This window comes from Lacerta agilis, chromosome 2 (assembly GCF_009819535.1).
Source record: "Lacerta agilis isolate rLacAgi1 chromosome 2, rLacAgi1.pri, whole genome shotgun sequence".
Lineage (NCBI taxonomy): Eukaryota > Metazoa > Chordata > Lepidosauria > Squamata > Lacertidae > Lacerta > Lacerta agilis.
Genome location: NC_046313.1, coordinates 109,734,813 through 109,755,930, shown reverse-complemented (window position 1 = coordinate 109,755,930; position 21,118 = coordinate 109,734,813). Strand labels below are relative to the sequence as shown.

At 46.5% G+C, this 21,118-nt stretch overlaps 2 protein-coding genes across 13 annotated transcripts in view; both read left to right on the top strand.

Moving 5' to 3' along the window:
• The window catches only part of LOC117042654 (oocyte zinc finger protein XlCOF6-like), a 663,370-nt gene that overhangs the window by 531,870 nt on the left and 110,382 nt on the right, over positions 1 to 21,118 (top strand). The gene's annotated exons all lie outside the window — the stretch shown is intronic.
• Positions 1 to 21,118, top strand: part of TNXB (tenascin XB) — a 113,333-nt gene that overhangs the window by 46,599 nt on the left and 45,616 nt on the right. For 6 of the 12 annotated variants that reach the window (XM_033142155.1, XM_033142153.1, XM_033142161.1 and 3 more), the window contains 11 exons: positions 1,708 to 2,040; positions 4,091 to 4,372; positions 9,814 to 10,122; positions 10,716 to 11,015; positions 11,721 to 12,008; positions 12,313 to 12,600; positions 13,585 to 13,869; positions 15,001 to 15,312; positions 17,032 to 17,343; positions 18,456 to 18,767; positions 20,372 to 20,683. In XM_033142155.1, coding sequence (XP_032998046.1) covers positions 1,708 to 2,040; positions 4,091 to 4,372; positions 9,814 to 10,122; positions 10,716 to 11,015; positions 11,721 to 12,008; positions 12,313 to 12,600; positions 13,585 to 13,869; positions 15,001 to 15,312; positions 17,032 to 17,343; positions 18,456 to 18,767; positions 20,372 to 20,683 — 3,333 coding nt within the window. The remainder of the gene's footprint in view (positions 1 to 1,707; positions 2,041 to 4,090; positions 4,373 to 9,813; positions 10,123 to 10,715; positions 11,016 to 11,720; positions 12,009 to 12,312; positions 12,601 to 13,584; positions 13,870 to 15,000; positions 15,313 to 17,031; positions 17,344 to 18,455; positions 18,768 to 20,371; positions 20,684 to 21,118) is intronic. The other 6 variants (XM_033142156.1, XM_033142162.1, XM_033142160.1 and 3 more) reach the window with 6 other exon arrangements.

Below are 21,118 nucleotides of genomic sequence, written 5' to 3'. Positions count from 1 at the left end.
GAGCCCAAACCAGCATGGCCACTGGCCAGTGGGATGATTCAAGTTGTAATCCAGCAAGGCCTTGAGGGGCACCCCCTGTCCTATGAATTTGCTTGCAAACAAAGGAGTATTTATTTCTTGATAAAAAATATTTATGACGATCCCAATCATGGATGATGCTAAATATAAATGATGTTTGGAGAGGAAAACAGGGTGATTGAGAAGGATTTAATTTAAGTATTCATTGCATTTTTATTCTGCTTTTCTGTCTAAAACACCAGCTTTGTCCAAACCTCCCCTTTTATCCTCTCTACAACCCTGCTAGGTAGGTTAGACTGAAATATAGCAACCGGACCTAGATCACCAGTGCTCTAAACACAACCTCACACTGGCAGATTATTGTATCTAGTTTTAAGTATTTAGTTTAAGGTTACGCCTTGAACATTTATTAGAAAGACCCAAAGAGTTCTCTCTTTAAAATAAAAGGGGGACCCCCACCAAAAAAATAAACTTCATAATTTTTCACCTTTTGAATTTTGAAATTGCACTGAACTTTATGTTTCTGCAAAATGTTGTTTTGGCACTAATTCTTCTCTGTCACGTGATTTATTTATTTATCTTCCATTGTGCACCCTTTCCCCAGCTACAGTCACGTGCTGACCTTGGTCAAGAGTGTCTCTGGATACCTTTGTGTTTAACTGCTTTATTCTTCCTCCAGGCAAAGCAGTCGTCCCGAGCTGTTGCCTTCATCTTGCTTCTGTGTGGCTGAAAGATTTCTCCCTCAATCACACACTTTCTTTTGCAGCAATGTTGGCTTCCACCACGCACTCATCAAACCAGTTCACATAGCTGCTGTTCCCACCATCCACTGCTCAGCATCTCTATGTGCCCACCTTGAAATTAACTGGGATATTTGAATGGGGTGTGCGTGTGGTTTTTTTTTTTTTTCCAAGCAGGTGCTCTCTCTGACTGGGTGAAGAGGCCATAGAGGAAATGATTGGGGTTCTATCCAGTACCACAACGACCTCTGCCCATGTAACAGGACTTATTTTCCTCTCTCTCTGTGCCTCATTTGCCCCCATTGGGGAGGGACAGGGAGTCCCATTGCACAGATGGAAGTCCTTGTGCTAAAGGGATGATTTTGTGTGATACAACCCTTTTCTCACCCCCACTTCTTGACGGGGTCAGCTCTGATACAGGTTTGGCTAGCGTACTTCTCCACTGAACTGACCCCTGCTCTCCCCTGAAATCAGCATTCTTGATTAGAATTAAAACAAAGTTATGTTTGGGCATGTAATTCTTAATAAAATTTATCCTCATTCAAATTTTCTTGGCAGATTAGGTCTAGGTGAAAGTGGAGGGTGAGTTTAGTGTAAATACTTCCACCCATTGCGAAACAAAAAACCCCACAACCCTACAAAAAAAACCTAAAGTGGTATATACATTTTGTTAAATAAAATAAATAAATAGCACAGGGCCTGGAGCCCTCTTGAGATGTGCTATCAGTGACCCATGCCCTAAGTATATGGATTGCCACATTCTTTTCTAGTTAAAGCCGTCACATAGCCTTCAAGGGCAGCCCACCGCCATAGAGTACATTACAGTAGTCAATACACCTTTCACCCCTTATTCCACGGCCAAGGAATAGGGAGGTATGCTAGTTGGAGTAAAGCCGCGGAGGAGGAGGAGAGGTTGCAATTTTCTCACCCGACATCTCTCTTTCTTCAGCTCCAGGATCTCCTTCAGCTGCCAAGACCCAAACTTTCCCTAGACTCACCACGCAAAGCCCTGAAGTGCCACTGCGGGACCTGACTGTGACGGACGTCTCTCCGGACAGTCTCCGTGTGACTTGGTTGGCCCCACCCAGTTCCTTCCGCAGCTTTTCCCTTCAGTACAGGGACCCCAAATCCAGTGCCCCACCAGGGGAAATCAGAGTACCGGGGACAGAGAGAAGCGTCACCGTGATGGGTTTGACCCCCAGAACGGAGTACGAACTGGAGTTAAGTGGGGAGAAACTTGATGGGAGCTACAGTCCTCCTCTAACTACAAAGACATTCACAGGTACATCGCTCTGGGCTCCCCGAACTGAGGAAGCTGCTATATGCAGAGTCAGATCATGGCTCCATCTAGCTCAGTATTGCCTACACTGACTTTCAGCAGCTCGCCAGGGTTTCAGTGGGCAATCCCAGCCATGCAAGGGAGCAAACCAAGGACCTTCTCCATTTAGAAGAGATGCTCTAGGCACGAGCCACAACCCTCATTTACCCAGCTAATCACCTTTCTTTTTTTCTAGGCCTCCTTTACTTTGTTTCAGAACCTGCACAAAGAAGACTTCCTAACACCTCTTATAATACCTATTTCTGACACAAACCAGGAAGTTTTCTCACCCACTAACTCCCATATTTCTTCCAGACCCATATTTTGGGGTTCAGCAGCCTGCTTCTCCGTTCTGGTGTGATAAACACCAATTATTTTTTTCCCATTCCACTTTGCAGGATTCTGAGATGTTGGCGGTTATTTATCATGAGCTGCTTGCTGGGTGTGGGATGGGGGTCGAGCAACACTGAATCCTAAGGCGTAAGGGAAGGAGGTCCCCACAACCATTCTAGAGGGCTACCTAGCAAGAGTTCCCATGTTGATTAGCCTCTATACTGCTGCAGTAATTAGTTACGTTTTATATACTGTATTTTAGTTTTGTATTTTTTTAATATGATGGAAACTGCCCTGGGATCACCTGCATGTGATGAAGGATGGTGCCGCACACACCCTTGCAGTGGTGTGCTGTGACTTGAGCACCTGCTTTTAGGATTGCGGCACCAGTTTCCTGGAATCCTCTTCCCAGTGAAGCAAGCCCCCACATGCCCGTGTTCTTTCAGTGTTATATTGTTAATCTCCCTTTCCTCCCAACTCCTTCCTAAATTACCTACTTTTAAAGCACATCTCCACACCCCCAGTAATCTGGGAACTATAGTATACCCCTCACAGAGCTATAATTCCCAACAGCCTTATACATTTCCCAGGCTTCTTGAGGGGACATGATGTGCTTTCAATGTATGGTTCCCATGCAGCCTTGATCGGCTTTATTTCCACAGTTTTCAGTTCTCATTTTTAATGCTTCGGTGCTGTGTTATGATCTGTGTTGTATTCTATAAGATGAACCTGCTGAATCAGACCAAAGGCCCATCAAGTCCAGCATCCACCCTCTTCTCATAGTGGCCAACCGGATGCCTGTGAGAAGCCTGCAAGTGAGATATGAGCACAATAGCACTCTGCCTACCTTCGATTTCCAATATCAAAGCAACACGATGGTTGCTTTTGATATTGCTGATTCACATTTTGCAACACAGCGTTTGGTTTGTTTGTTACCTTCGATTTCCAGCAACTGGAATTCAGAGGCAAAGAGAAGCAGAGCACAGCCATCATGGCTAACAGCTGCTGATAGCCGTTGATAGCCGCCCAGAGTGGCTGGGGAAAACCCAGGCAGATGGGCAGGGTGTAAATTTATTATCATCATCATCATCATCATCATCATCATTATCATTACCTGTATTATTATTGCCTTGTCCTCCATGAAATTCTTTAATCCACTTTTAAAGCCATTCAAGCTGGCGGCCATCACTGGCTCCTATAGACACCGCTTGGGTAGTTTTCTGAAAATATAGTGGTGTAGAAATCTGGAAATCAATGAATTAATGAATGCAACCGATAACCTACCGGGAAATAAACTTCTTTAGTCCAGAGGAGGGACTGGACTGTAGCCAAGTTACTCGTAGTCCACTGTCCCTTGGGCTCATGGATAGTGTCATTATACAGTTTGGTCATTAGGTGGCACTAGACTTGGTTGCGTAGGATAGAACACAGATCACGAAACAGTATTAAAACCAGCAGGAATTAAAAACTGCAGAAATAAAATAGACTTCTTCTGGGTAGGCTTGGTAAAATAAAATAAAAATACTTGGGGATTACTGGGGAGACCCAGCCAGATGGGCAGGGTACAAATAATAAATTATTATTATTATTATGATAATTATATTTTCTCCCATCCGCTTACTTCTTCCCTTCTCAAGAATTCGGCAGCCGTCATCCTCTCCTCCTCTTGTTCATTTTTCAGCCCCGGCACCAGCAGTGGAGAAGCCCACTTTGGGGCACATCTCCGTCTCGGACGTCAAAGAGAACTCTGCCCGCCTGTCCTGGGACGTCCCCACGGGGACCTTTGACTCCTTTTTGATCCAGTATAAAGATGCTGAGGGCAAGCCGAAGAGTCTGCCTGTGGATGGAGGATCCCGGGAGGTCACCATCTATGACCTAGCGCCTTCCCGGAAGTACAAGTTCAGTCTTTATGGACTCATAGGCCGCAAGAGACATGGCCCTGTTTCCACAGAGATGGTTACAGGTGAGCGATGTCTCTCCAGAATGTTGGTTGGCATGCTTCTTGATTTTTAGAGTTGAAATGAGTTTGGGATGGGGATGGGGGAATGCCAAGCAAATCCTAACTCAAATTGCTTGCAAAAATAAGTCACCATCACTATCCTGGACTCCTTCCGGGGGGGGGGGCACACACCAGGGTGTGAAATTTATACTCAGAGTTGAAGTAAAGGAACATAACTAATCTAGGTTTATTGATTTTAGTGAGTCTACTCTGAGTAGAATTTATTTAGATACAGTCCATGGAATGCTAACTATTGGGCAGGGGTTGAATAGAAAACTGTGTAGGAAAGGGAAGGGAACAGATTATTCCAGAAGGGAAGTAGATGGCTGGCAGGCTGGCTGACCAGCTAACCATGCGCCTTCCAGAATAATCCATGCCAGGACACTCCACACCACATTTCATTGCTGGTCCCATTTGCTTATATACCTTAAAAAAAAGTCAAAGCCAGATACTCACCAGGGGCAATGTTATTGCTGCACAGAAACAAATGAGGCAGATTTTCCAACAATTATAACCATGCCTTGCCAATTTTGTTGCATCAGATTGATGATGATTACACTATAAATTGTTGCGCTGAAATTTCTCTCTCCCACAAATTACGCATTCCAACGCTCCCTGTTATGCAGACCGCTGGATCCATCTGTTTTTCTTTCTTTTAAAAGTGCATTTGAATTGGCATATTATTATCTACAAAGTAATCGACAATACTTCAGTTTTATAAACTGATCTTCACGGTCGGAAGTAAAAAAAGAAAAGAAAGCATGAACATTTCTAAATTTTCAGAAGTAATATTCGGAGCCTGAATTCTGCCCTGTCTCAGATTTGTAAAATGTGCAGACATTAATTCAAGGCAGCCTAATCTGCTGGAATCACTGCTGCTTCTGAAATGCTCATGTAATTTCCAGGCCTTCCTAACTTTATCCAGGACTGTAACTCTGCAGAAACACAGACACCTAATATGTGGTACTGAGCACAGGATTAAGAATGTAAGAGCCTGTCTGCTGGATCAGGCCGTGGGTGCTATGCAGCATGCATGGCCCTGGCACTGAAATTTGTGGGTGCCCAGCCAAATTCATAGGGAATTTAGTGGGTGCTTTGGCACCCAGGGCCCCAGGGGGTTAGCACCTGTGCATTCAGAGATGTACCACTTTTGATTTTAGAGACAGCATATAGTCAATATGACAACTAGATTTTTGCACCCATGACTATCATTGACCAAAAGGAAAGACTCCAAGCAGCTTTTCAGATAAAAGATTCTTTTTATTGTTTTGTCATGACAAAGCAATGGTGCAGCTGGCTAGTGCCCAAAAATCTGCACACCCCTCAAGCACATGCAGGGGTGTTTTATACTCTTTACAAACTGCTAATAACCCAACCCCTAGCATTCCTTCTGGCCAATCAGGATGGGGAATACATCCATCTGGCTGCCTTATTTGTTTCAAGCATGCTGCTCTACTTTCGTCCACCAGGCAGTGTTGCATGACTAAAATTCTATATGGCAGTGTTTGTGACCTAATTAGCTTGGCTATGACCCAAATACAGTGGATCCTGACCACCATTTCCTTAGATGTTGTGGTACCCTTTTGTGGTGGGCCATTTCTCAGTAGTCATGATATAACAGACATGTGGTGAGCTAGCAGTTTCCTCTTGCAAGTCTGTGGTTAACAGGTGCTGAGGAGGGGTTGCGAAAGGAGTTCTTTATACAGAAATACAAATTCTAAAGCTCTGTGGCCTGATGGACAGCTTTCACCCTCATGGCTACTTTTATGCCTGGCTATTAGCTGGCATGGGTCACCCTGGCCTATCAAGATCTTGATATTTTTATTTTCCCTGAATCTGTCTAATCCCCTCTTTAAAGCTGTCCAAGTAGGCGGCCACTGCTACACCCTGTGGTAGCAAATGCCACTGCTTAACTCTGCCCTGTGGAAGGAAGCACTTCCTCCTTGAATATCCAACCATTGAGAGAGAGAGAAAAAATGCCATTAAATTTCCATTTCATTCCCTGCTCTGGAGTGCTTACTGGTTTTCAGGAAATTCAAAATGGCTGTCACCATCAAAATGGCTGCCTCTGTTGCCGCTCAGTCTTATAGAACCAGTACACATTTTAACAGGGTGGGCGGATCATTTCCTTCAACAGCTTATTTTAGTCAATAGGTGCTGTGTTAATCATACGCCTCCCCAAAAAGGACAGTGATAGAAGCCAGGCGTGTTAAAAACACAAAATCAAACTGTGCCGTTCCAGTCAGTCCTGGTTTTGAACCTGAAATGCACAGGAAAACTTTAGTTGCATTTAGATTTCTTTGTTTCCTTTTCCAGATAGAAATGTCTTGTAAAATCCCAGAGATATTTTACTTGAAAGCAGGCCCAAAGGTTTAAAAACTATCCCATCATGGTGTTGCTTTTTTTAAAAAAAAAATAAATCTCCAGGAGGAGGGAGGAATCAGAGAGAAATTGTCCATGTCCCATGTATGCCTAATCTATAGTAAGCCCTACTGAGTTCCGTGGGATTTACTCCCAAGTAAACATGGCGCTGATGAGTTGGCAAAATGGTTTGGCCAAAGAAAAAGTAAGCTGAGGACAAAGTACCTCTTCTAGGCCCAAGGGGTGTGGGCAGCAGAATACAGCTGTAGGCCTATCTGTGAAGAAGCTCTGACCAAAAAGCAGGAATGGAATTTTTATGACTCAAAGTTATTACACTGAGGCAACAGAAACCCCTTTCAGGCCAGGCCTGTGGTCTGAATCCAACATTTGTGGCCCTGGGAGTCTCAGATGTCAAGGAAATACAATCTGAGTTTTAGAAGACATCTGAAGGCAGCCCTGTATAGGGAAGTTTTTAATGTTTGGTTTGGTTTTTGACAGTGATTAATATTTTTAATTTGTTGGAAGCCACCCAAAGTGGCTGGGGCACCCCAGTCAGACGAGCGGTATATAAATAATGAATTTTTATCATCATCATCTGAGCTCAGCTCTCCAACTTTTTGTCTACTGTATATCCAAACCCTAAAGACAGTTTCCTCACAAAATTCATCATGCCCTCCAACGTTTTTTCGGTGAAAATAGGGATGTCCTATTCCATAACAGCAATTTTACAATTTAGACCCCGCCCATCTCACTGGGTTGCCCCAGTCCATAGCTGTCAACTTTTCCCTTTTCTTGCGAGGAATCCTATTTGGAATAAGGGAATTTCCCTTTAAAAAAAGGAAAAAGTTGACAGCTATGCCCCAGTCACACCAGGCAGTTTCCAACAAATATAAAAACATAATTAAACATTAAACAAACTTCTGTATAGAGTGCTGCCTTCAGATGGCTCGGGGGTCAGATAACTCCATACCCTCCAACATTTCCAATGAAAATAGGGTCATCCTACCATACCCCCCAACATTATTCTGATGAAAATAGGGACATCCTAAGGGAAAACGGGACATTCCGGGATCAAATCAGAAACCGGGACAGCTTTTGTAGCGCCAGGACTATCCCTGGAAAATAGGGACACTTGGAGGTTCTGTTTCATGTGAAAGGATGGGGTTTGGGGTATGAGGTTCTGCTTTCTTATATCATTGGATTTTTTTGCCAAGCATAAGGAAAATTTGCTGAAGGGATAAGATAATGTTCCTATCGTGTACAATTTCCCAGAGTTGCTTCTTCTTGAATAAGTATGCAAACTTCACAAAATTTTGCTTTAATCACTATTTCTCTGCAGCTCTGGCCCAGTTCTTCCTAGTCCCGCCCTGACAAACCAGCCTCTTTACTGCACTGGTTATCTTTCTGCATAGCTCTGCACATCCTCCTTTTTGTCTTATTTACTACACTTCTATTAACACACAAAATAAATATCCACAAATACATAATGTATAAACCATTATAAAAAATAGCACAGTTCAGAACATGGATTGGGGGGGGGGAGAGAAATATGGTTCACGTCACATTTTACGCAACTAATTCTGACTTATGTATACAAACTGAAGCACAACTATCTTTCAAACTATGCACTTCTCTGAATTTTGTGATGCGGTTCTCTGAATCATGTGTCCAAAAAAATTGTATACAGTGGTGCCCCGCTAGACGAATGCCTCGCTAGATGAAAAACTTGCTAGACGAACGCATTCGTCTAGCGAGAGGCTGCCCCACTAGACGAAAAAGTCTATGGGGCTGCGTCGCAAGACGAATTTTTTCGTCTTTTTTTTTTTTGTCTAGCGAAAGCGCGGCTGTCATTGCTGCTTCGCTAGACGAAAAACCCGCTAGACGAAAAAATTCGTAGAACGAATTATTTCCGTCTAGCGGGGCACCACTGTACTAGGCCAAGTGTGAACAAAGATGCAAATAACATATAAAATGCATTGATTTAGCCCTGTAGGATAGCTCAGTTGGTAGAGCACAAGACGCTTAATCTCAGGGTCATGGGTCTGAGCCCCATGTTGGGCAAAAGATTTCTGCATTGCAGGGGGTTGGACTAGATGATCCTAGTGGTCCCCTCCAACTCTATGATTCTATGATTCAAGAGGATATTTATCACATCAACAACAACTCATTAACTTGGAGTTGGGCTTCTAGTGCAGCATTAACATTTTCTGTAAACAACTGAAGATATCTTTGTTCCGACAGCCTTTCCTAGATGAATAAATGGTCTATACCACAAGTCCTGTTAGGGTTTTTGTCTTGTTTTAAATTTATTTGCTGAATTTGTGTATTTAACTGTTTTTAATTTTCCTATATGGAAATCACCTTCAGGAGATTGCTTTAAAAGTAATAAGAATAAGAATTTATTAGACTTGTTAGTCTGTTGCTACCAAAATGTCTTCAATGTCTGTCTTGTGCAAAATTGCATGCAACAATGTGAATATTAGGGGGGAAATGCACAAAAATGCTGAATTTTTTTTGGGTAAGTTGATGTGGAAATATGGAGAACTGAACTGAAACCTGGAAAAATGAAAAACTCAGAAAAATTGGCACTGGCAGATCCATCCTTAGCTCAGTCCCAGCACTCCCTGAGAGCACACTGAGAGCCAGTGTGGTGTAGTGGTAGTGATAAAGCGGGATATCAAATCCAAACTCCTCCTCCTCCTCCTCCTCCTCCTGTTCAGAAGCAAAAATGTTCCTTTTTAACTAGAGAGCCAGTGTGGTATAGTGGTTAAGAGTGGTGGACTCGTAATCTGGGGAACCGGGTTCGTGTCTCCGCTCCTCCACATGCAGCTGCTGGGTGACCTTGGGCTAGTCACACTTCTTTGGAGTCTCCCAGCCCCACTCACCTCACAGAGTGTTTGTTGTGGGGGAGGAAGGGAAAGGAGAATGTTAGCCGCTTTGAGACTCCTTCGGGTAGTGAAAAGCGGGATATCAAATCCAAACTCTTCTTCTTCTTCTTCCTCTCCCTTAAAAATATATATATTCTTTGCTTCTTTGCTCTCTAGGCAAAGTCCCAGCCCCAGAGAAGAAGCCAGAGAGAGAAGTGACAGCTCCACCCGGCCTGGGAGAACTCTCCACCTCAGATATCACCAGCAGTTCTGTCCGCCTCTCCTGGAGTGTCCCCTCTGGAAGATTTGATTCCTTTCTGGTCCAGTACAAGGATGCTGAGGGCAGACCCCAAGTGCTGCCCATGGAGGGGGATTCCCGCGAAGTCACCATCCCTAGCCTGGCTCCTTCTCGCAAATACAGGTTCAATCTCTACGGCATCTCCGGTCGCAAGCGTCTCGGCCCAGCCACGGCAGATGTCACCACAGGTCAGCAGAAGGCCTGCCATGAACTATAGTATTGTGTTTGCAGGAGGTGGCGTCTTTCCCCCACTCTAACCCATTTCCTTTTCCAGGGCATAGTGTTTCATTTTTGCTTCACCCAGGACGCAACTGTACACAGAATTCAACCTGCCTTTGCATCTAGACAATGAGAGGACAAGTGTGGCTATTACCCCACTTATCTGGGCGTAAGCCCCCTTGAATTCTGAGTAAGACTCATTTAGGATTGTGCTGTAACATGCTTTCGGCTTCTCCGAAGCCCTGCAAAAGTTTTGTGTGCTGAAAGTGCTCTTTTAAAAACCAGTGACCTTGGATTATATGAAAGGATGGGTGCCACCTATCCACATAAGCATTCCTGTGGCCTTTTCAACAGGCAAAACGAAAATAAACACCCAGAACAAGGGCTGGCATTCAAGGTGCATATTATAGCGCAGGCCTACATATTCAGATGCTTTTCCCGCCATGACTAGGAAAGCAGGAATGAGAGCGCAGGCTTAGAAACATTATGTGTAGATCTCTAGGGCTATTGAGGGCTGCTGCTGCTGCCTTCTATTATATTTCGTCTTGCTTCCCCATAACAGCATCACGGGACGAAGAGCCTGTACCTGAGCCTGAGCCAGAACCTGTCCTTGGTGACTTCTCCATCTCAGATGCCACCAGCAACTCTGTCCGTCTCACATGGAATGTCCCCACTGGCAGCTTTGACTCCTTCTTTCTCCAGTACAAGGACTCCGAGGGCATTGACCAAGCCCTGACCATAGACCGAAATTCCCGCGAGGCCACTGTTCCTAATTTGGTTCCTTCCCAAAGATACACATTCTTCCTCTATGGAATCTCTGGGCCCCAGCGTCTTGGACCTGTCTCAGTTGATGCCACCACAGGTTAGCACAAGCATTCAGTCCACGTATATGCATTTTCTAACTGGCAGAGCATTCGTTCTCTTTCTCTATTTGGGATGGCAAGGTCAGAAAAAGATGGAGCCACAAACTGAATCCTAAAACTCTGGAACGCCATCTTATTCTGTGGTGCTACGAGAGCAGTGGATTCGTTTTGCGATTTTTTTCACAGTGCATGTCTGCCCATGACAAAATTAAACGAGCAGCAAGCTTATTTCACAGCCATTACTAAGGAAACACAGGAACTGTAACTCTGCTAACGAGCCATGCAAATTGCAGTGCTACTAAGGAGCCATGGGAACTGTGGTTCTATTAAGGAGCCATGGGAATTGCAATATTCCTAAGGAGCCATGGGAACTGTGGTTCTGTGAAGGTGTAGGGGATCTTTAGAATGGAAATCACAGAAAGCTATAGATCTCGGTATGCTTTGAAGGATATTTGCATGGGTTGGTAGATGTGGAAGTCAAGGTAGCTAAAACTTTTTTCCTTTTTGTTCTTTCAGCTACTGTCATTTTTTTAAATGTTTCTCTCCAAGGGCCTTTTAATTAAATTTGACAGATGTCACATGGTTTACGCATGACCCGGAGATGAAACACCCATCTCTAGGTCATTCTTCTGCCTCTGTCTTATCTCTTCATTCCCACATCCGTTAAGATGTACATTCTCATCACTTCCTCCTCTGTTTTGCAGCCCCACTACCAACAACGCCTGCTCCTCAGCCCAGCTTGGGAGAGCTCTCGGTCTCGGATGTCACCACCGACTCTGTCCGTCTCTCCTGGACTGTCCCCACTGGGAGCTTTGACTCCTTCCTGGTCCAGTACAAGGATGCAGAGGGGAAGCCTCAGGCCCTTCCAGTGGACGGAGGTTCCCGCGAGGTTACCGTCTCCAGCCTCGTGCCCTCCCGAAGATACAAGTTCAATCTTTATGGGCTCTCTGGTCGCAAGCGTCTGGGTCCAGTTTCTACTGACACAGTCACAGGTCAGCAAGGGGAGGTTCTAAAGACCTTTTGCCAGTCATAACACATGGCCATGGGTATAGCTTAGAGGTATATCTGCTGCTCTGTATGCAGAAGGTCCCAGATTCAGTCCCTGACATCTCCAGATAGGGCTAGGAGAGATTTCTTGCCTCAAACCCTGGAGAGCTGCTAGCAGTCAGTCTGGATACTACTGAACTAGATGGACCAATGGTCCAACTCAGTATAAGGTAGCTTTTTATGTTCCTGAGAACCACCCTGGTAGGTCAAATGATTTTTTTCTCTCTCTACTACTATCTGTTTCCCCAGCATCACTTCCAAAGGAACCCTCAATTGCTCCCAGCCTGGGGGAGCTCTCTGCTTCTGATGCCACCAGCAGTTCCGTCCGTCTCTCCTGGACTGTCCCCACGGGGAACTTTGACTCTTTCCTGATCCAGTACAAGGACGCTGAGGGCAAACCTCAGGCGATTCCGGTGGAGGGAGTTTTCCGCGAGACCATCGTCCCCAATCTGGTTCCTTCCCGCAGATACAAGTTCAACCTTTATGGACTCACTGGCCGCAAACGCCTTGGCCCCATCTCCACAGATGCCACCACAGGTCAGCAGCAAGAGTCATTTGGGCTGGATGTGTTTTAGTTTTCTTGTTTTTTCAGAGGGCTTCAGCGGTGTCAGAAGTGGCTGCCGAACACTCACATTTATTGCTTTCCCATTGATTTCATAGGCCTTGGTTCTAAGGGACTCCTCTCAGGATACAGTTGGTACTCAATCAGTGTGGTGGGTGGGTGAGAGGACCAATCTTTGTATGTTCTGAGTAGGGATTGGGGAGAAAACTGAAACATTTTGCATTCATTGGTAAATCCACCCAATTCACTTTTTCCAAACCAATACACAAACTGAAACACATTCGTCTTTTGAAATTTGTGTTTCTCCTGAATCTTGTAATACAATTCTCCAGGTGAGCAATGTGTACAGAAATGAATATACTAAAGATTGCATATAAATGCATATGTTACATCTTCCTGTATAGATAAAGATGCCAGGCTATCATTTTACAGCTCCCTTTGTGGGACATCAAAATTCTAGATTCACATGAAATCAGAGCGAAGCCCCCATTGGAGAATTGATAGTCCCTCATCACAGTCCTGGATTTTTATTAAGTCAGAGCAGGGAAGTTAGGGAAAGAGAAGGCAGGTTGCACAGCACCAGTGGCCACAGCAGGGGTGTCAGAATGAAGAAACATTGACAGGAGAAAGGTGACTTAAAACAACACTAGAGGTTTGAGTAATGCAAGATTGACTGATTTAGTGATTGCTTTCTTAAGTTTACTTATAGTATATAATGCTTTCCCACAATGAGCTGTGCCAAAAGCAGTATACAGCAAACACTCAAAACATCAAAATACAAATATACAAAATACAGAGCATGTCAGAGCATGACAGATTTGACTATCCCTTTGAGAAAAAGTTCTCTCTAACCACTTCCTCCACAACACATATGCGCCCTCCTCAGTTCTGTTATCTCCTAAACTGCCCACCCAGGAGAGGATTTGTTCAGCAGCATCTACTTCTTTCTGTTCCTCCAGCATCATCACAGGAACAGCCAACTCCTCCCAGCCTGGGGGAGCTCTCTGCTTCTGATGCCACCAGCAATTCTGTCCGTCTCTCCTGGACTGTCCCCACGGGGAACTTTGACTCTTTCCTGATCCAGTACAAGGACGCTGAGGGCAAACCTCAGGCAATCCCAGTGGAGGGAGTTTTCCGTGAGACCATCGTCCCCAATCTGGTTCCTTCCCGCAGATACAAATTCAACCTTTACGGACTCACTGGCCGCAAGCGCCACGGCCCCATCTCCACAGATGCCACCACAGGTCAGCTTCACTTGATGAGCTGGGGCCCTTTCCCAGGATTTACTTTCTGTGTCAATTCATACAAAGATAGTGGCTGAGCCCACGTGGGGTTCTCTCAGGGACCGTCCAAACCACCCTGGACCCTATGACCATCATCTGAGGCCCTTTTTTGTATGCCCCCTTGCCTGGAGGTGTTTCATAATTTCCACCCTCCTTATTAATTTCCTTCTTTCCTCAGGAAGCAGCAGCGGTGTCAGATGTGGTCACCTAACAGTCAAACTTATTGCTTTCTCCCTGATTTTACAGTAGCTGTGTTGACACAAACCTCTTCCAGACATTCTATCTGTTCCTTCTCTTTCCTATTTGTCTTTTACTCTTCTCTTTCCCACCCCCATTGATCCATCTGTACCTTTCTGCGCATCCTTCAAAGATACAGTTACATAGTCAGTGTAGCACCCAAATTGATGAGGGGCCAAATTGAATCATTTTGTACTTCTCAGTAAATCTCCCCAATTCACACTTTCCAAAGCAACAAGCAGACCCAAACACAACCATTCTTCGAGATTTGTACTTCTCCAAGGTTCACAATGCAGTTCTCCACCCGAGCAATACATCCAAAAATGTGTGTGCTGGGGAAACGTTGTATTTTTTTATGTTGTGAACTGACCTGAGATCTATGGGTGAAGTACACTATACAAATTTTAATAGTAGTAGTAGTTTAGCTCTCACTCAGGGTTGGGGAATCTCATTTGGTCTGGGAGCCATATGCGGCCCTCCAGGCATCTCAGTCCGGCCCTTGGAACTGTCTGCTGGACACACATCCTCCCCTCAGGACACACCCCTCACAAGCCTTGCTTTGCACCCAGGTCTTTTGGCCTGACTTGGAATGTGTCCTTCGACTCTGATATTGCTCCTGCTTGCTTGGGTGGAGGATAGAGAGACTTGTCTGACGGTATGCAGAAAATAGCTTACTTTACAAAGGCAACATTGACATTCATGGCTCCACCCCCCTTTTTCCTCTAGCCACACCCACCATTGGCCTGGGGAGGTTGACCAAAAGCAAATGCATCCTTCAGGCTGGTAACAGAGTCCCCCACATCTGCCCTATGTCTCGTCCCACTGCTATGGGGTTACAGTTTCTCTCTGTTTTAGCTGCTGTAGGAACGCCACCAAAGGCCACCACGGAAAAGGTCACCGTCGTTCAGCTCACCCTGGACCAGCTGTCTGTTTCTGACATCACCAGTGACTCGGCCCGTCTCTCCTGGACTGTCCCAACTGGGAATTTTGACTCCTTTCTAGTGGAGTATGAAGATGCAGATGGGAGGCCACAGGCGTTACCCGTGGATGGGGCTTCCCGCACGCTCACTGTCCCCAACCTGGAGCCCTCCCACAGATACACGTTTAACCTCTACGGACTTTACCGCGGCAAGCGCTATGGCCCCCTGCCAGTGGAGGCTGTCACAGGTCAGCAGTGGATTAACTGTCCAACTAGGCTGTGGTCTTTCCCTCCCCTCCCCCCCCCCCGGACACACTTTTCTCCTTTCTTCCTCAAGGCGCATCTGCAGCATCGGAAGAAGATGCATCCCAGCCTATGAATTTCTGTTCTCTATCAGGCATACCTTTTGAGCTCTAGGGCCTTTATTGGGTAGCGGGAGGAGAGATAAACCTCTCTGCTCGAATGATAGCCTGGCTACAGGCAGATACCGTGTTTCTCCTAAAATAAGCCATAGCCATAAAATAAGCCATAGCAGGATTTCTGTGTATTTGCAAAATATAAGCCGTTCCCCGAAAATAAGCCATAATGATGCGCCATCTCCCATTAAAACAGCCTGGAGAGGCGTGGCTATGCAGCATACTGATGCGACGTGGTTAAAATAAGACATCCCCTGAAAATAAGCCATGCTGTGTTTTGTTGAGGGGGGAAAAAATATAAGACGGTGTCTTATTTTAGGAGAAACACGGTACTTACTTTTTACCTTCATCTTAACATTGAGTTGGAAGTTTCTTCTCCCCTTCCATTTTCCCAGCCCCATTTGCACTACATTAATGGCAGGTTTGAAGGGGCCTGTGGAGACAGATTGTAGAAAATTTGAGGTGGCAAGGGGACTTGCATAGAAAAGAGGTGGCAGCCCCCCCCCCCCCCCGTTCTTGCTTCCTTAAATATACAGCCCCATGTCACACCACAATTCCATAGCTACACGGAGGATCAGTTGCTTTGCATGTAAAAGGTCCCAGGCTTAATATCGGACACCTCCAGTCCGTTAAAAAAAGGAAGATGGAGCAGGTGATGGGGGATTTTGTCTGACTAGTGATGGAGATCCTATGACCCTCCTGGTGTTTTTGGACTCCAGGTCCCATCAGGCCCAGCCAGCATGGTTGATGCCTGGGATGATAGGAGTTGTAGTCCAACAACTTCTGGAAGGCATTGGGTTCTTCATCCAGGCCACAAAGGCTGGAGAACTGTGGACCAGGAAAATCTAGCTTGTCAAACTCCTCCTAGCAACTCTAAACTCCGTTAACAAACTACAAATCCCAGGATACCTTTAGCGGGGAAGCCATGGCTCTGACACTGGGCCTCAGTCGCCAGCGGTGTAATATATTTGCAGCTGAATTTTCATAGTGCCTTATTTTCTTTTGAAAAATAATATAAAGTTGAAACTGTTGCAGAAACGCAACATGCCAAACCCAAAACTAGAAAAAGGAGAAACTGGGAAGATCGAGAAATCACTGCTTTGTCCATGCCTACCTGCATGTACTGCCCCTTTCACATATAATTTAGCTTTCTATGGGATAGGGAACTTCATTTGGCCTGGGAGCCATATGAGGCCCTCCAGGCATCTCAATCTGCCCCTTGGAACTATCTGCTGGCAACACCCCTCATAAGCCTTGCTTTAGTCTTTTGGCCTGTCTTGGATTGTCTCCTTGGACTCTGATACTGCACTTGCTTGCATGGTTGCTAGAGAGATGGGTCTGAGTGCATGCAGAAAACAGCCTACTTTACAAAGGCAACATTGACATCCATGGCTCCACACCCCTTTTTCCTCTAGCCACACCCACCATTGGCCTGGGGACTTTTGGAGGTAGACCAGAAGGGAATGCATCCTCAGGCTGGTAAAAGTGTCCCCCACCCCTGCCCTATGTCTCGTCCCACTGCTATGGGGTTACAATTTCTCTCTGTTTTAGCTGCTGTAGGAAGGCCACCAAAGGCGACCACGGAAAAGGTCACCGTCGTTCAGCTCACCCTGGACCAGCTGTCCGTTTCTGACATCACCAGTGACTCGGCCCATCTCTCCTGGACCGTCCCAACTGGGAATTTTGACTCCTTTCTAGTGGAGTATGAAGATGCAGATGGGAGGCCGCAGGCGTTACCCGTGGATGGGGCTTCCCGCACGCTCACAGTCCCCAACCTGGAGCCCTCCCACAGATACACGTTTAACTTCTATGGACTTTACCGCGGCAAGCGCTATGGCCCCCTGCCAGTGGAGGCTGTCACAGGTCAGCAGTGGATGGACTGGTCGACTGGGCTGTGGTTCCCCCCCCCCCGGGGCACACTTTTCTCCTTTCTTCCTCAGGGCACATCGGAAGCATTGGAAGAAGATGCCTATGAATTTCTGTTCTCTTTCAGGCATACCTTTTCAGCTCTACACCTGAAGGGCCTTTATTGGGTGGTGGGAGGGGAGAAGAAAAACCTCTCTGTCCAGTGATAGCCTGGCCACAAGCAGATACTTACTTTTTACATTTATGTTAACATTGAGCTGAAAGTTCTTCTCCCTCTCTGTCGCGAACCACTTTCATAGCCCTGTTTGACATCACCAGTGACTCAGCCCATTTGCCCTCCACTTATGGCAAGTTGGAAGGGGCCTAGGTAAAAGGATTGTAGAAAATTTGAGATGGCTATGAGACTTACTAGGTTGCAAAGTCTGGTTGGCTAAGGGTCTCCTAACAACTGTCATCACCCTTAATGAACCAAAGATCCCATGTTTCTTTTAGCAGGGAAGTCATGGCTCTTAAAGGACATCAGTCTCCCATGGTGTAAGATATCTGCAGCTAAATTTTCTTAATGTCTTATTTTAAAAAATCCGAAAAAACTCAAATCAATTTAAAACTGCTGCAGAAATGCAACAAGCTGAACATGGACATAGCCAAGGGGGCAGCTGCCCCCCAGATTAAGTAAAACAATAGAAATATTGACCAATCACATCACTTCTGCCCCCTGATAAAAGTCCTCCCCCCCCAAAAAAAAAATTCCTGGCTATGCCCATGAAGGTGAACCCAAAACTAGAAAATGGAGAAATTGTGAGAAACCGAAGCTGACTGCTTTGTCCATGCCTACCAGCATGCAGTGCCCCTTTCACATACAGTTTAGCTCTCTTGAGATTGGTGAACCTCATTTGGCCTGGGAGCCACCAGCAGCCTTCCAGGCATCTCAGTCTGGCCCTTGGAATGATCCACTGAACACACCCCTCACAATCCTTGCTTTGCACCCAAGTCTTTTGGCCTGACTTGGATTGTGTCCTTGGATTTCCCTCAGGCTGGTAACACAGTCCCCCACCCTTGCCCTACATCTTGTCCCAACACTAAGGGGTTACACTTTCTCTCTGTTTTAGCTGCTGTAGGAACACCACCAAAGGCGACCACGGAAAAGGTCACCGTCGTTCAGCTCACCCTGGACCAGCTGTCTGTTTCTGACATCACCAGTGACTCGGCCCGTCTCTCCTGGACCGTCCCAACTGGGAATTTTGACTCCTTTCTAGTGGAGTACGAGGATGCAGATGGGAGGCCACAGGCGTTACCCGTGGATGGGGCTTCCCGCACGCTCACTGTCCCCAACCTGGAGTCCTCCCACAGATACACGTTTAACCTCTACGGACTTTACCGCGGCAAGCGCTATGGCCCCCTGCCAGTGGAGGCTGTCACAGGTCAGCAGTGGATGGACTGGTCGACTGGGCTGTGGTCTCTCCCCCCCCCCCCCCCGGGCACACTTTTCTCCTTTCTTCCTCAGGGCACATCAGAAGCATCGGAAGAAGATGCATCCCAGCCTATGAATTTCTGTTCTGTTTCAGGCATACCTTTTCAGCTCTACACCTGAAGGGCCTTTATTGGGTGGTGGGAGGAGTGAAAAACCTCTCTGCTTGGCCACAAGCAGATACTTACTTTTTACATTTATGTTAACATTGAGCTGAAAGTTCCTTCTGCCTCTCTGTCCCGAACCACTTTCATAGCCCTGTTTGACATCACCAGTGACTCAGCCCATTTGCCCTCCACTTATGGCAAGTTTGAAGAGGCCTAGGTAAAAGGATTGTAGGAAATTTGAGGTGGCTATGAGACTTACTAGGTTGCAAAGTCTGGTTTGCTAAGGGTCTCCTAACAACTCTCGTCTCCCTTAACGAACCAGAGATCCCATGTTTCTTTTAGCATGGAAGTCATAGCTCTTAAAGGACATCAGTCTCCCATGGTGTAAGGTAAAGGTAAAGGGACCCCTGACCATCAGGTCCAGTCGTGTCCGACTCTGGGGTTGCGGCGCTCATCTCGCTCTATAGGCCGAGGGAGCCGGCGTTTGTCTGCAGACAGCTTCCGGGTCATGTGGCCAGCATGACAAAGCCGCTTCTGGCAAACCAGAGCAGCACGTGGAAACGCCGTTTACCTTCCCGCCGGAGCGGTCCCTATTTATCTACTTGCACTTTGACATGCTTTCGAACTGCTAGGTGGGCAGGAGCTGGGACCGAGCAACGGGAGCTCACCCCGTGGCAGGGATTCGAACCGCCGACCTTCTGATCAGCAAGCCCTAAATTTTCATAATGTCTTATTTTTAAAATTCTGAAAAAACCTCAAATCAATTTAAAACTGCTGCAAAATTCAACAAGCTGAACATGGACATAGCCAACGGGGGCAGCTGTCCCCCAGATTTAAGTACAACAATAGAAATATTGACCCATCATATCACTTCTGCCCCCCTGATAAAAGTCCTGCCCCCCCAAAAAAATTCCTGGCTATGCCCATGGAGGTGAACCCCAAACTAGAAAAAGGAGAAATTGGGAGAAACCAAAGCTGACTGCTTTGTCCATGCCTACCAGCATGCAGTGCCCCTTTCACATACAGTTTAGCTGTCTTGAGATTGGTGAACCTCATTTGGCCTGGGAGCCACAAGCAGCCTTCCAGGCATCTCAGTCTGGCCCTTGGAATGATCCACTGAACACACCCCTCACAATCCTTGCTTTGCACCCAAGTATTTGGCCTGACTTGGATTGTGTCCTTGGATTCTGATGCTGTTCTTGCTTGCTTGCTTGAGTGGGTAGGGGATAGAGAGACGTGTCTGAGTGCATGCAGAAAACAGCCTACTTTACAAAGGCAACATTGACATCCATGGCTCCACACCCTTTTGCCTGTAGCAACACCCACCCACCTGGGGACTTTCGGAGGGAGACCAAAAGGGAATGCATCCCTCAGGGTGGCAACAGAGTCCCCCAACCCTGCCCTACATCTTGTCCCACCACTAAGGGTTTACACTTTCTCTCTGTTTTAGCTGCTGTAGGAACACCACCAAAGGCGACCACGGAAAAGGTCACCGTCGTTCAGCTCACCCTGGACCAGCTGTCTGTTTCTGACATCACCAGTGACTCGGCCCGTCTCTCCTGGACCGTCCCAACTGGGAATTTTGACTCCTTCCTAGTGGAGTACGAGGATGCAGATGGGAGGCCACAGGCGTTACCCGTGGATGGGGCTTCCCGCACGCTCACTGTCCCCAACCTGAAGCCCTCCCACAGATACACATTTAACCTCTACGGACTTTACCGCGGCAAGCGCTATGGCCCCCTGCCAGTGGAGGCTGTCACAGGTCAGCAGTGGATGAACTGGCTGACTGGGCTGTGGTCTCCCCCCTCCCCCACCCCGGACACACTTTTGTCCTTTCTTCCTCAGGGCGCATCTGCAGCATCGAAGGAAGATGCATCCCAGCCTATGAATTTCTGTTCTCTTTCAGGCATACCTTTTGAGGTCTACACCTGACGGGCCTTTATTGGGTGGTGGGAGCAGAGAAAAACCTCTCTGTCCAGTGATAGCCTGGCCACAGGCAGATACTGTCATACCTCGGTTCCCAAACGCCTTGGAAGTCAAACATTCCAGCTCCCGAACGATCAAAAACCGGAAATGAGTGTTTCGGTTTTCAAACGTTCTTTTGGAAGCCCAGCGTCCGATGAGGCTTCTGAGGCTTCCCATTGGCTACAGGATCTTCCTGCAGCCAATCAGAAGCCACGTTTTGGAAGTCAAACGT